We start from the raw sequence: 14,053 nt of genomic DNA, 5'->3' as shown, positions 1-14,053 counted from the left end.
GCGTGCACGGCGATGACGCGCCTCTTCCTTCACCTCCTTTCCCATAAAATATCCGCTCTATTCTCGCTCAACTCATTTGTCCTGTCCCCCCCCCCCCCCCTTACCGTCTTGGTGATCTACTTCCCCTTAGAAGACAGGAAGCTGTTTGTGGGCATGCTGGGGAAGCAGCAGTCCGACACCGACGTGAGAAAGATGTTTGAGCCGTTCGGCAGCATCGAGGAGTGCACGGTGCTGCGGGGGCCGGACGGCACCAGCAAAGGTAACGCCACCGAAAGCGTTCATTCTGGAAACTCGTACGCACGCAAATGAGGTGTGACGCCGGATTAAAAAGATTACAAATGAACTTCTGCGGCCTGCGACGCACCAACGGCGCCTGTAGGGCCCCCGGCTCCGTCCCGGCCTCCGGCGCGTCGGCGTCGGCGAGCTGTGCCGCGTAAATCTGAAACACAGACGTGCGTTTGCTGCACGCGGCGTGACTGGCGGCGCCGCGGGTTTTATGGGTCGCGGCTGATGATGCGTCTGCAGCTTTACAGACTGCGATTGATGAAGCGGCGAATGTGGACCGAGTTAAATGATGCAACGCTAACCGAGCGCCCGACGTAAAACGGCGCTTAATGTGTTTTTAAAAGGAAGTTGTTCCTGTGTGTGCGTGTGTGTGTGTGTGCGTGCGTCCGTCCTTTCATGTAGGTTGTGCGTTTGTAAAGTACCAGAGCAACGCAGAGGCCCAGGCCGCCATTAACGCGCTGCATGGGAGTCGTACTTTACCAGTGAGTCCCTTCCCCACACACACGCACACACACACACGCACACACACGCACACACACACAGGCCACCTGCTCGTCCGCTTGTTTCTTCGTCCCTGTCGTTTAGGATTCACGTCCGCTGACGTTCCTTCCTCCTCAGGGCGCCTCCTCCAGCCTGGTGGTGAAGTTTGCCGACTCGGAGAAGGAGCGGGGGCTCCGGCGGATGCAGCAGGTGGCCTCTCAGCTGGGGGTCATCAGTCCCATGACCCTGCACCTCGGAGCGTACAATGCCTACACACAGGCTGTGAGCACGCATGCACACACACACACACACACACACACAGCAGCACGTAGAACATGCAGGTTGAACTGCGCGGAGGCGGAGCTTGATTTAATCCCTCGGCCGGTTCGGCCTCCGTGAGCGTGACGGTCGTGGAGCGCGTGGAAAGGACGGCGGAGGAGAACGCCGTCACCGAGGACAGCCGGCCCGCCCCCGTTAAACGCATTGACCTCTAACGGAGGTCAGACGGGAGCCGGCGCGGCGCCTTTAAACGTCGGTCGTCGACGTTTTCTGACATCGCGAAACACGCACAAACACGGACAGGTGTGCCGAACCTGAACGCGGTCCAAACGCTGCCTCCTCTCCGTCCTCCAGCTGATGCAGCAGCAGGCCCTGGTGGCCCAGTCGGCCTACCTCTCTCCCGTTGCCACGGTGGCGGCGGTCCAGATGCAGCAGCTCGCCGCCCTCAACCCCAGCGGCATCATCGCCACGCCGATCGCATCCATCACCCCGTCCTCAGGTAATGGGAGGCAGCGATGTCTAGACCGGCCGGCCGTCCTTGATTCGATTCCTGCTTGAAATATGAGGACAGACGCGCAAGGACAGGCGGACCCGGGAGGACAAAACAATAAGCGTCCGTTTCGGGGGCCCTTAATCCGGCGTTTAAAGCGAGGCGGTTACAGGAAGTGCATCGTCTCGAAGCTAAATCACTGATCTTTACGTCGTTTGATTATTGAGCAGCCGATAAATGTAAAAGTTTTGATGGAGCTGCTTTTCTGTCCTTTGCGTCTCATGCCTGAGACGCATACCTGCTTTGTGGTTTGAGCTCGTGCCCATATTTAGGCTGCAGCGCGCATTGATCAGTCTTTAAAACTCCGTTTATTGATTACTGTGGTTCCTCAGTAATGGCCGAGAGTCTTCAGGGGCTGACGAGCCGCCAAAAAAAGCTCCGTGTCAGAGCAACGCGAAGCCGTGAGAGCGGCTCCACTTGGAGGGAAGTCCCATCGCTTCATTTAGCCCCATCGATCGATCAGCCATATTAAAGACACGCCCCCGTCGGCCTCAGGCGCCGGGCGTTAGCATTCAGCTTGAAACGCTGTCCGGCGCCTGCTAGAGAAAATCCCTCAAACGCTGTCTGCAGGAACCAGCACGCCACCCTCCATCGCCGCGACGCCTGTGCCCGCCCTGCCTCCGGCGATCGCCGTGAGCAGCTACGCTTCTGTGCCGGCGCCGCCCAGCAGCCAATCAGCAACCGAAGCCCTGTACACCAACGGGGTTCACGCGTATCAAGGTACGGCCGCTTCTATTCCGTCTTTCTCTGTGTGTTCGGCCGCTGGTGACGGTGTGTGTGTGTGTGTGTGTGTGTGTGTGTGTGTGTGTGTGTGTGTGTGTGTGTGTGTGCGCCACAGCTCAGAGTCCCGTCCTGGACCCCCTGCAGCAGGCGTACACCGGCATGCAGCACTACACCGGTGAGACCCGGCGGCCGCGGCGGCTGGAACGCCATCGCGTCTGTTTGAGTTCCGTCTGCGATGCGAAACCGATTTATTCCCAGAACGCACTCGCGTTACCTTTGATGCTAAATAGAAATCCACACCTGAAGTTAAAACATGCAAATATATTAAAACATGTAAATAACCTGCAGAGGGAGTCACAAAACAGATGCAAAGGTGGGAGCGCAGCCTCCGCTCACCGGCGCCGTCTCCCTCTCTCTCCGCCAGCCACCTACCCCGCCGCCTACAGCCTGGTGGGCCAGCCGTTCCCCCACCAGCCCGCCCTGGTGGCCCAGCAGCCGCAGCAGCCGCAGCAGCTGCAGCAGCGAGAAGGTAGGCGCTCCCGACGCAGCGACGGCGCCACCGATGGCGCACGGGGGGGAGAACGGCGAGAACCCGAGACGAGCTGCGACCAGAAAAGAAACGGTTTGGTTCGCTGGATTATCAGGATCCTCGCGTGTTTGTCTTTGACTGGTGATGACATCACCAGTTTGGTGATGTCATCAAACTGCAGCGTCAGTCTAGGCTGGTTGCGTTTCAGCCACGCGTCATTAGAATATTAGTAAGTTGTTTTTCATCAGAAATAAGATGAATGGTGTTTGTTTACAGACTAAATTGGTGTCTTAGCGCTTAGCTTAGCATAAAGACGGGAAACAGGGCTGAGCAGCTAGCCTCGGCCTAAAGGGAATAGTGATAAAAAGCACATTCCTTGTTGCGGCTCTCTCTCTGACTGCGCCGCCTCCCCCCCCAGGGCCCGAGGGCTGCAACATCTTCATCTACCACCTGCCGCAGGAGTTCACCGACTCGGAGATCCTGCAGATGTTCCTGCCGTTCGGAAACGTCATCTCCGCAAAGGTCTTCGTCGACCGCGCCACCAACCAGAGCAAATGCTTCGGTGGGTGCCCGATTCATTGACCTTTGCCTTCGTGGTTGTGTTTTACATTATGCCCCCCCCCCTCCCCCCCCCCAGGATTCGTGAGCTTTGACAACCCGTCCAGCGCCCAAACTGCCATCCAGGCCATGAACGGCTTCCAGATCGGCATGAAGAGGCTGAAGGTGCAGCTGAAGAGGCCCAAGGATGCCAACAGGCCTTACTGAAGGAGGTGAGGAGGTGGGGGGGGGGGCTCTGGGGGGGCGGATGGACAGCTGGAGGTTAAAGAGACGGAGTGGATGTCACTGGGGGGCTCAGTGCTTAGTGGCTGCCTGTCAATAACCCGACAGTAGATTAACTTTAATGAGGTGGCAGCTCGCTGAAAATACCATCAATTCCAAATGGATTCTTCTTGCTTAGCCTGCGGCGGGGGGGGGGGGCGGTTGAAATGTCCTGTCTAACCAGAGTTCTGTCGCAGGTTTGAATGCCTGCTGCTGTCCGTCATTAATGTTTTGTTTGACTTTTCGTTTATTGTTTTTGTGCTTTTGCCATAAAACACAAACGTGGCGCCTCTCAGGACGGTCCGGCGTCCGTCCGTAAATCATGGAGATGTGCGTCGCTAAAAAACCTCTCCCCCCCCCTCGCCCCGCCCCGCTCCTTCTCGACGCGTTGTAAGTCACTTGGCCTGTGCCGGTTGCCGTTAGCCGTTTTCTTTGGGGCCGTTGCCTTGATCCGCCATGCTCTGCTGCATGGCGGGTTACCGCGGCGACCGTGGTGAACTGTGTTTGGTGCGTTGTGAGTTTCCTCTTCTCGTTTTGTCCTGGTTTTGAATCCTTGCAAACACTGATCAATGACTGTCACTTCACCTCTGCGTCTGTAAGTAATTGATGATCATGACGCGCCGCGCTTTAAACGCCTCTCTGATAAACGCTGACTCATGGATGCATTCGGGTTTTCATTGCTTTCCTCTTGTTGCCTGTCATGATGATCGTTCTTACACGCTCCCCCCTGTGGTAGTTTCCGGTGAGTGCGGGGGTTTCCTTTTCGTTGTAGCTCAATGACTTTGTGCCTGAACTTTGTTTTTAATGTGCTAAACGTTCCGCTGTAAAGGATCCACAACATCGGATCTGTCGGAATGACCGTGGAAGCGTGAGACGACCAGACGGCGCGCGCGTTTGTATTTTTGTGAGTGGTTTTTGTGTGCGTGTGTGTGTGTGTGTGTCATGTTTGCACTGACTTGTATAATATATATATATTCCAGGTTTCTTTTGTGTAATCTTCTTTAATTCCCTCATATCCTCCCGACAACAGCCTGTTGAGGGGGTTTCATGTCATGCAAACAGCGTTACGATGGAGCACATCATCGGCATTTAGACGAACTCGCTTTACAATAAGATCGGGGGGCTCCTGCAGATTCCCCGTTTGCAGCCGCTCGCCAAACAAACGAATATTTTGTGGCTGATCTGAAACCCGAAGTTTCTCCCTCCCCGGGAAGCGTCCGTTTTGTTGGATTACACGGTTCTGAATATCATTAGAATAAATGTTAAATCATCTTCAGCTGCTTTCTAAAAATCGTACCCCCCCCCCCCCAAGCCCCCCAGAATTCCTGCTGTGCATGTTTCTCTTTAATTACCGAGACTCCCCCAAAGCATCAGTGCAAGTAGTGAGCGACTTCCAATGTCTTAAATGTATGTATCCGATCGCTGTGATTGGGTTTTAAATGCTCTGTGCTTCCCCCCCCCCCCCCCCCCGCTCTCTCCTTCTCTCCTCTTCTTCATTACCTCCAGGAAAAGAGTTCAATCAAGGAAACCACTTGGGGATGTCCCAGCCTTTTTTGGTTGTTTGACCAAACGCATAGCACAGGAGCGACACTTCGCATAAAGCAGCCTCTCATGTTTGTGCTTACGAAAAACAGCGACGGCAGTAAAATCGGCAAACAAATGCGTCCGCAGAATCAGCATCCGCAATATCAGAAGTGCTCCGGATTTCCTATCATTCCACACCTGGATTCATTTATATTGTGTACATACTTTATGGTCGGCAACGAGATCTACACGTGAAGAAAAAGCATATCACTGATGTTATTCTACTGAACAGGGTTTTACTTACTGTATAGTGTGATTTGTGGTCTATGGAGTTAAAAGAAGGCCAGTATGCACAGTTGGAGGCAAAAGAAAATACTATTCTGTATGATTACCACTGGTAATATTGTTATGTAGAGTTAGTTGTATTATTTATACGTAAATTAAAAACATGGGGTGACAAACTGGAAGAGAATTTGATTTCCTCTCACTGTACATACCTTGGTTTTAAAGTCAAGTAAAGATTCTCTGCTGCCACTGCTTTTCAAACTAAAGTGGAGGGGAAGGGCTGGGAGTTTTTCTATCTTGATTTTTTTACGTTTTAATTTATTTGGTATTCAATTTGATGAGGGAAGGGGAAATTTTTCTTTTTTAATTTAAGCTGAAGAAAAACATTCCTGTGGTCTTCAAGACAATAAAGACAGTTATTATAGAGTTTTTAATTACATAAATGTACCTATGGAAGTTAAAAAACACAAAAAAACATGTTTCTTTATTTATTCTCTACAATCGCTGTTTTAAAACTTATGTCTTTAAAAGAAAATAAAGTACAATTTAGAAAAAACAATGCGCATATGTGTCTAATTACCTGTCGTGTTGTGATTTCCCAAAACATGGCATCTTTATTCAGTGTGTAAATGTCGCTTCTTCATGGGTGCTCGATCCGGGGCTATGCTGCCCTCTACAGGTAGGACGAGGTACAGCTTAAAGCTGGAATCATCTGCCATTATCTTTTCCAACATGTTGATTTTTGATCAAGCTCATCAGCAAAATCGAAATCATGAAAATGCTGCCTTTTTATTGTAAATAAATGTTGGGTATAATCGTACGCCCATGTTAACACTGGTCATCACAATAAATATTAATGTTTAGTTCATGCTAAAACAACACCAGAAAGCTGTGATTGTCATTTACTGACGCTGCATGCATGAATATTTCCTGCTCAAATATGAAGAGTAGGGAGAAAAGAATGAGGTGTGTTACAACAGCTGGGGGGGCGATACGTGCAATAAGTCTCCCTGCCACAGGATTTTGGGTTCAGCCCGATGAGTCCAAACAAGCCTGGCATGTCTGCGCGTATGAGGGGTGATTAATGCCACACTGGCGCCTTCCCTCTGCTGTTAGAACGCACGACTGGGAATATTGGTCAAGACATAAAAGGATGGACGGCTTTAACATGCAGCCAGACTCGATGCACTTCACCTCGGTGTTTTCAAGGAATGGGATGCAAGGAGCTTTATTCGTTTTCAACTACTTGTGGAAAAGGTTTGTGCAACTAGGCCAGCCGTGATGGACGTCTTAAGAGACGGTGGCTCTGAGGAAGAGGCAGGAGGCGGAGCTAGACGTGGCGGAGATGAAGATGCTGACGTTCTGTGTGGAGTGACCAGGTTGGACAGGATTAGAAATAAGACAACAAGGTCAGAGAGACCAGACTTCAATGGTTTGGACATGTCCAGAGGAGAGACGGGGACTATATCGGTAGAAGGATGCTGAGGATGGAACTGCCAGGGAACAGGGCTAGAGGTCGACCCAGGAGAAGAGACATGGACGTAGTGAGGGAGGACGATGCAAAGGACAGGACAAGAGGACGACCCAGGAGAAGAGACATGGACGTAGTGAGGGAGGACGATGCAAAGGACAGGACAAGAGGACGACCCAGGAGAAGAGACATGGACGTAGTGAGGGAGGACGATGCAAAGGACAGGACAAGAGGACGACCCAGGAGAAGAGACGTGGACGTAGTGAGGGAGGACGACCCAGGAGAAGAGACATGGCCGTAGTGAGGGAGGACATGAGAGTGGCTGGTGTTGGGGAGGACGATGCGAAGGACAGGGTGAAGTGGAGAATGTTGGGTTGCTGTGGCGACCCCCCATGGGACAAGAAGAAAGTACAGTAGTAGTAATTAATATTTAAAGGAGGACAACCGAGCGGAGATTTGGAGATGTTCTACCAACTATTTATCATGTTCTGTAAATGTGTTTGTTTGCGATGCCACAAATCCTTAATTCACAATAATCAAAGCCTAAAAAATGATGTGGTGGATTATATTGTGCCAAGAATACAAGGAAAGTTCAAATATATCTATTTACTACTTCTTGAACGCCCCCCATATGACCCGGAAGTCATCTTGCACTTAATTCAGCGCTGTACGCCACTGGTGGCACTAACAACCCCTCATACACTCTCGATAGACTCACGTCACTTTAAATAGACTGCTCCCGCCCCGCCCCGCCAAGCCCCGCCCCGCCCCGCCCAGCCCCGCCCAGCCCAGCTCAGTTTAGAATAATGCCATAATATTAATCTCTCCGTCCACTCGAGCTGCCCGGTAAACCGGCAGCAAGCAGAGACTCGTTTATCTGTCCTACTTTCATCAAAGAGAAACGCGCCGTCACGTTGTCTCGTCTTCTGCGGGACCCATTCCAAGCGAGACATTTGCAAAGAAGCTGACTTATATACCCCCCCCCCCCCCTTCCCAAGAATGTGACGAATCCGAGTTTAGAGGGGGGGGGAAGTTGCACTTTATTGAGCGATCAACAAGTTCGGAGTTTTTGATGGTGAACGCAGCAGGAACAGAGGAGGAGCAGCCGCAGAGCCGCCGCGTATTCTGAGACGAGCCACTTTCACGCCGCCCGCCCGCGTCCGGTCGCGAGAGGTAAGCGCTAAGCGGCACCGTTAGCTCCGCGACGGACGATCATTTAACGGCTGCGGGGGGCTGAAAAAGCCCCAAACATCATTCACGTCCGGTCGGAGACGCGCTTTAAACTTATATTTTCACAAAGAAAGAGGCGAGTCTGCCCCGCCAGGAGGGGTTTTGGTGTCGTTTTAACCGGGGTTGGGATACTGTCAAACTTTATTGACACGCTCCCAAACAAACAGGAGCTCGCGCGGGTTCGGCGGCTTCACAGACGCGAGAAAGGCTCGCGCGCCGAAGTTTAGCTAAGTTAACGGGCTAACAGGCCTTCGGTCGTGCTATCGCCGACGTTTGTTTAAGAACACCGCGATAAGAGGAGGTCAGCGGGCCGGCAGCCATAGAGGAAGTAGACACGGTTCTACCCAAACTGTTAACCGTAATTCAAACCGCTTCACGATGCCGAAGCTGAATGAAAGTTTTCCAACGTAAGATGGAGTAGTGTTATCCCTCTTATTTCCCTTTTTAACGAGTGGCGGTATTAGCGGGTTAGCATGTTTGCTGTTGGACGACTTCAGAGCCCTTCTTCCGAGTCTGTCTGTTCCGCTATGTTCGAGGGGGACTCCCCGCTTGCGCCATTCACTCAGCCACTCCCTGCGCCATTTTACGCAAAGAGCGTAGGGACCCTCGAAAAGGCGCAACAGCTTGAGTAACTTAAGTTGGGGGGGGGGCTCTGGCTGGCCCACGTGACGGTGAAGGAGGCGGGCGTTGTTTCGGACGTTAGATGTGAGTCAGAGTTTACGGTCGTTATCTCGGAGAACGGCCTTCAAAGTTGTAGATAAGGACGGCGCCGCAGAAGTTGTTTTAAAGGACATATGACGTCATTATTTTCTGGGTTTGGGTTTAGACTTGGTGGAGTTTGCGTGTTCTTGCCATGTTTATTACAGGGGGGGGGGGGGGGGGGGGCTCTGACCTCCTTCCACGGTACAAAACAAATGCAGTGTTGGTGAAAGAATTAGCCACAGGCACGTGACGTCATTTGCTTGGCGGAGTCCTGTGAGGTCTACCAGTTGGAACAGGCTCCAGCCCCCCCCCCACAAAACCCAGGGAGGATTATAGTTGTAATTGGAGTTGAATTATGGAAAAGAGATTACTTTGGTGATGTCATTGGCTCATGATGCGTAATACAAAGAAGTGATATAATTGCTATAATTTAAAAGAAAAAATGCACTCCTACAAACCGATGTGACGACCTTTCACCGGCGTGCAGGATTATCTGTCCCGGGTCTCGCTAAAGGAGCGCTCACTGAACAAAACATCAAAAAGAAACCACAACAGGAAACGTCTATTTTCATACGCACAAACATCCTGCCTGGATTCCAGTCGCTTAGCTGTAAAGCAAATTGGGTGTCGTGATTCTTACCGGTAACGGTACGCAGCGTACATGCACGATGTTGAGATGAGTGGTGTTTGATTCCTTTCCGTTTTGAACAAGGCAATATTTAAATGTGACATTTATCCATTAACAAATTGGCTCCTCTTGTATTTCAAGCTTTATCGGCTTCAAGTTGCGGCTTGAACGGACATCTCATGAGGTTTGGAGGGTTTTCGTGCGTTGAAACTTGCCTAGCTCTTAAACCACGCTGTCGCCTGGGTTAAATGCAGTTGTTGGATTTGTGTGTGTGTGTGTGTGTGTGTTAGTAGATCATGAACAGGAATGGAAACAGAAACCACACACACGAAGGAAGGACTGCATTTGGCCTGTTGAGCCAGACGCGCCGCTCCACTACCAAACGAAGTGGACCGACGCGTCTGGTTTGTGCGTCAAAAGTGTGTCCGGAGTTAACTTGAATCAGATGTTAAGTGTGAGCGCACCCTCGGGTCAGTGCGAGACCGGTTTGTTGGCTCTCTAACGCATGCCCTTCGTGTCGCGTTGCACGCTTTATTTTAATGACAGGTGACTGAACATGATGTGCTCAGACTTTGTGCGTCAGACGAAGGGTTAATGAGATGAACCGCCAGGAGCCGGAGTCGGGAGTCTGAGTCGGGAGTCTGAGTCGGGAGTCTGAGTCGGCTGGATGCTCCGAGCGTTGCTTTAAACATCCTCAGGAATCGATGCACACGTCCGAGAAAGAAAAGCTGCTCATGTCTGCAGCTTAGCTTTCAGTTTGAATGATTGCGAATTATGCTTTGTAGTACTTTATATTGGGTAGTCCGTCAATACTCACACTCACACGCACTCACACACACACACACTCACACACACACACTCACACTCACACTCACACACACGCCCACACTCACTCACACTCACACACACTCACACTCACTCTCACACACTCACACTCACTCTCACACACCTTGGCTGACAAACCGTTCTGAAGTTTATTTGCTCTTGCAGCTGCGCTGCTTGTCCGTAACCTGTTCTGCAGAGTCCTGATCTCCTCCTGGGTAATCTGTGGTGAGAGAGTCGCTCTGACGCCAGCAGGAAGTGGCGGCGTGTCGTTCAGGCTTCCTTTGTCCCTAAACGTAGACGCGGCACATGAACTGTTAGCCGTTGGGCTAGGCGAGTGTGCTCTGCCGCCCCGTGGGATGCAAAGTTTAGGAGCTGCACACCTGAGAGTTCATTTCCAGTTCTCCCTGTTGATGGTGTCAAATAAATCCTGTTCAGTTTGCAAACGTCAGTGAATATAAAATGCTTTAACGTGTAACAGCGTCCATGGTTTTTTTTTTTTTAGCACTGGCTGGAAGGTAGACATGTTTATTTCAGAGGGGAAATAAAATCACTATTTAAATGACAGGATAGAAAACGGCAACAAAGGTCCTTTTGAAATGTTCACAGAGCAGCGCTCATCTTGTAGTAGTTTAAGTCCACGCTCGTGTCCTTGGGGCTGCCTGGGTTTACTGCTTTACTGACATGCTTCTGAAAGACGCCCAACTCAAACAAGGCGCAGCAGATAGTGAGGTCATATAATCATCCAAATCTGCTGACCCGACCTGTTAAAGTCCAAAATGCTCCTGCAGCAGGCTGCCGGTAATTCCAGTTGTGTTGAGGTGTTGATATCCCACCTTTTGAACGGAAACCCCCCCCACAGAAGAAGCCCTTTGCTGTGCGTAGCATAGCCTCTGAGGAGGACACCTAGCAGTTAGCTACTTGGTTAGCATTGAATTTCATTTGCAAGCTTTTTCTTTTCTTTTTTTACCTACTTGGAGAACAAGGATTTATTTATCTTGCGCATTTAGCGTTTGAGTCTCCATCCCAATGCCTAATTAGCACTAAATCATAGCCGAGGCTAATGGTGATTACCGTTAGCGTTGTCACGTCGGGACATGTTGATGGTTTCAAATAGCAGGTCGGATGTGAGCCACACCTCACGAGCGTCAAAGCATTGTTGGGCGTCTTTTATCACGTGGTCACCGTGAGGAGCGCTAGCCCACAGCAACACGCCAGGCTAATTGTGGGTTAGCTTGGAGAAAACCTTTCCAATGAACGGAGAGCTTTCGTGACGCTCTTTTTAATTTCCTGGGCGGGCTTCGTGCACCACAAGTGAACTTCCTGTTCTCTCTTTCAGGATTTTTAAATTAAGGCTTCAAACATTGACGTTTTCCTCTGCTGCAGTTTGGGATCGTTTGTTGCGCTCGTCTATGAACTTTATTTTTCTTTTTTGTTCTTTTTTAACGTTTAAGTCTTACTGATATGTTTTCGTTGCCTATTTTGTCAGTTGTGACGGTTTGTAGCTTCCTTCGCCCGCTTCAGATTCCACTGTGACGCCGAACCATGCTGGTTATCAATCGTCTGAGATCGGCTTGCTCATGGGTGAAATACCTTTTGCTTAATACCTCCTCGCTTCCTTCCGTCACAAAGAACGTTTCTCTGTCTGCTTTGCGTTCAGGATGTTGTCTCGGCTGAGCGAGCTGATTTGGGCCGACTGGCTCTGGTTTCCCCCGGGCCACTCCTGGGCTGACCTGAACGACGCCGATGGCAAAGTGTACCCCAAACCGTCCGACCTCTGGGCCACCGTGCCCATCGCCGTCTGCTTCCTGGTCATCAGACAGGTCTTTGAGAGGTGAGTCGCCTCCGGGATCTGTCGGCGGTTTCTTTCTGACGAGCGTCGGGGCGTTGCGGCTGAAAGGCTTCCCTCTCTCCAGGATGGTCGCGACTCCTCTGGCTTCCCTGCTGGGGGTACGGGAGAGCAAGCGCGTTCGCGCTCCTTCAAATCCCGTCTTGGAGGCGCATTTCCGCAGCTCGTCGAAGGATCCCGCGCAGGTTAGCCGTCCCGATTGCTTCCCGCGGAGCGTTAACAACAACGTTCCTAGGTGGCGCTGTCTTTACGCATGCGACAGCCGAGCTGCCGTCGCTTTACCGCAACGTTAAATAAAGTCTCTGCCGTTTCCGATTCAGGGCTCCGTCGTCAGCTTGAGCAAACAGACCGACTGGTCCGTGCAGCAGGTCCAGAGGTGGTTCAAGCAGAGGAGGAACCAGGACCGGCCCAGCAAGCTGAAGAAGTTCCAGGAAGCAAGGTAGTATAAAGTTTTTAGCTTGATTTGATCTCACATCCTCAGAGGGGGGGAATGTGTTGTGTTGCAGGGTCACACAAAGAATAATAAGTGAATAAAAACGCTACTGCGTGATGTCATCAGCGTAGGACTGGGGGACCGATGGCAGCTGGGAGAGCTGAAACGCGTCCTGGTTTCGACCCGTGTCATTGTGCTCGTCTGAAACGGCTCGCTTTGCGTTGTAAAGCGGATGTAAAAGAGGAGCCTCCTTTGCATCGTTGGTGTTTGCTTTTATTGCTATTGAACGTGGAAATGCTCTTTTTTTTTTTTACGCCTGTGATTTCGTGTTTCGTTAAACATTGATCGTCGTTGCTCTGAATTCCGGGAGGACTTGTGACGTTTAATTACTAAACTCAAACCTTCTGTTAGACGTGAGGTCGTCTCGGGCCTCGCTTCTCTGTAGGAAAGCGACGATATTTTGTTTTTTACTTTGTGTTGGGTCATCGTGCAGCAGCGTGGGGGGGGGGGGGTCTTGGAGGGACAGAATGTCTTGAGGCTTTTGTTCCCTCTGCTGCCGTAGATCTCGTCCTGCTGCAACACAATCCTCCCGATCCGGTTCCCTTTCTGCCGTGCGTTTGTCCTTCCTCTTCGGTGCGATGCCGTTGTCCACGGGTCTCCGGTGAAGACAGCCGGGACACGTCTCATTGTCTTCCTTTTTTTTTGTTTTTTTGTTACATCCTTTGTTAAATCCGGCGCCGTTGTGCCCGTCAGCTAGCTAGCTGTCCCTGTGCTCGTCAGAAACGTCCCGCGACAACGGGACGACTGAGATTGCTGTGCGTTGTCTTGCAGTTGGAGATTTACCTTTTACCTTCTTGCTTTCTTTGCTGGCCTGGCCGTCCTCGTTGATGTAAGTACTGAGTCGCCGCCTGGTTCTGTGGAATGTTACCGTGAACTAACCGTAACTGGACGAGTGTTCCTCTTTCAGAAGAGCGAGCGGAGTCGATAAACTTAGAGGCGTGCGGGAAATGTAATTTTGATGCTATTTAATGTTGTTGTTCCTGTTGGGTGCAAGAGAACGCAACATTCAAACCCTCGCTGATGGTGAATATCTCCCCCCCCCCTTTAGAAACCATGGTTTAAGGATTTAAAGGTGATGTGGGACGACTTCCCTAAAATGGTACGTCTGCGCTACGACCTGCCTTCCTTTAATAAACACTGCGCTACCAAATGTTTCTGGAGACGTTCGTTCTCTCCCCGTCTCCTCCAGCCGCTGCTGCCCTCCCAGTACTGGTACTACATGATCGAATTGGGCTTCTACGTCTCGCTCGTCTTTAGCGTGGCAACGGATATCAAGCGAAAGGTAAGCGATCCGGAGCGGTCTCCTTAACGTCGTTAGCACTCTGACATCCCCCCCAGGATCCTCCCGTCAGGAGACATCGCTTATCGAAGGCGGGGGGGGGGG

General features: G+C 51.2%; 2 protein-coding genes across 2 annotated transcripts; both read left to right on the top strand.

The window, feature by feature from the left end:
- The first annotated feature begins 12 nt into the window (after positions 1-12).
- On the top strand, positions 13-5,960 carry LOC137917279 (CUGBP Elav-like family member 3). The gene is made up of 10 exons (XM_068760092.1): positions 13-259; positions 688-767; positions 904-1,047; positions 1,399-1,543; positions 2,165-2,314; positions 2,433-2,492; positions 2,742-2,846; positions 3,265-3,408; positions 3,484-3,616; positions 5,172-5,960. Exons 1-9 carry the CDS (start codon positions 13-15, stop codon positions 3,609-3,611), a joined length of 1,203 nt encoding a protein of 400 aa, XP_068616193.1. The 3' UTR covers positions 3,612-3,616; positions 5,172-5,960.
- A 2,044-nt stretch (positions 5,961-8,004) lies between these two features.
- On the top strand, positions 8,005-13,951 carry LOC137917280 (ceramide synthase 2-like; the record flags this gene model as incomplete). Its single annotated transcript, XM_068760093.1, has 7 exons — positions 8,005-8,118; positions 11,988-12,161; positions 12,244-12,361; positions 12,497-12,615; positions 13,441-13,498; positions 13,718-13,768; positions 13,859-13,951. Coding segments are annotated over exons 2-7 (612 nt in total), but the record flags the coding sequence as incomplete, so codon positions are not given.
- Positions 13,952-14,053: the final 102 nt, after the last annotated feature.

Source organism: Brachionichthys hirsutus, unplaced genomic scaffold (genome assembly GCF_040956055.1).
Source record: "Brachionichthys hirsutus isolate HB-005 unplaced genomic scaffold, CSIRO-AGI_Bhir_v1 contig_1290, whole genome shotgun sequence".
NCBI lineage: Eukaryota > Metazoa > Chordata > Actinopteri > Lophiiformes > Brachionichthyidae > Brachionichthys > Brachionichthys hirsutus.
This window is presented reverse-complemented; position numbering and strand designations above follow the sequence as displayed.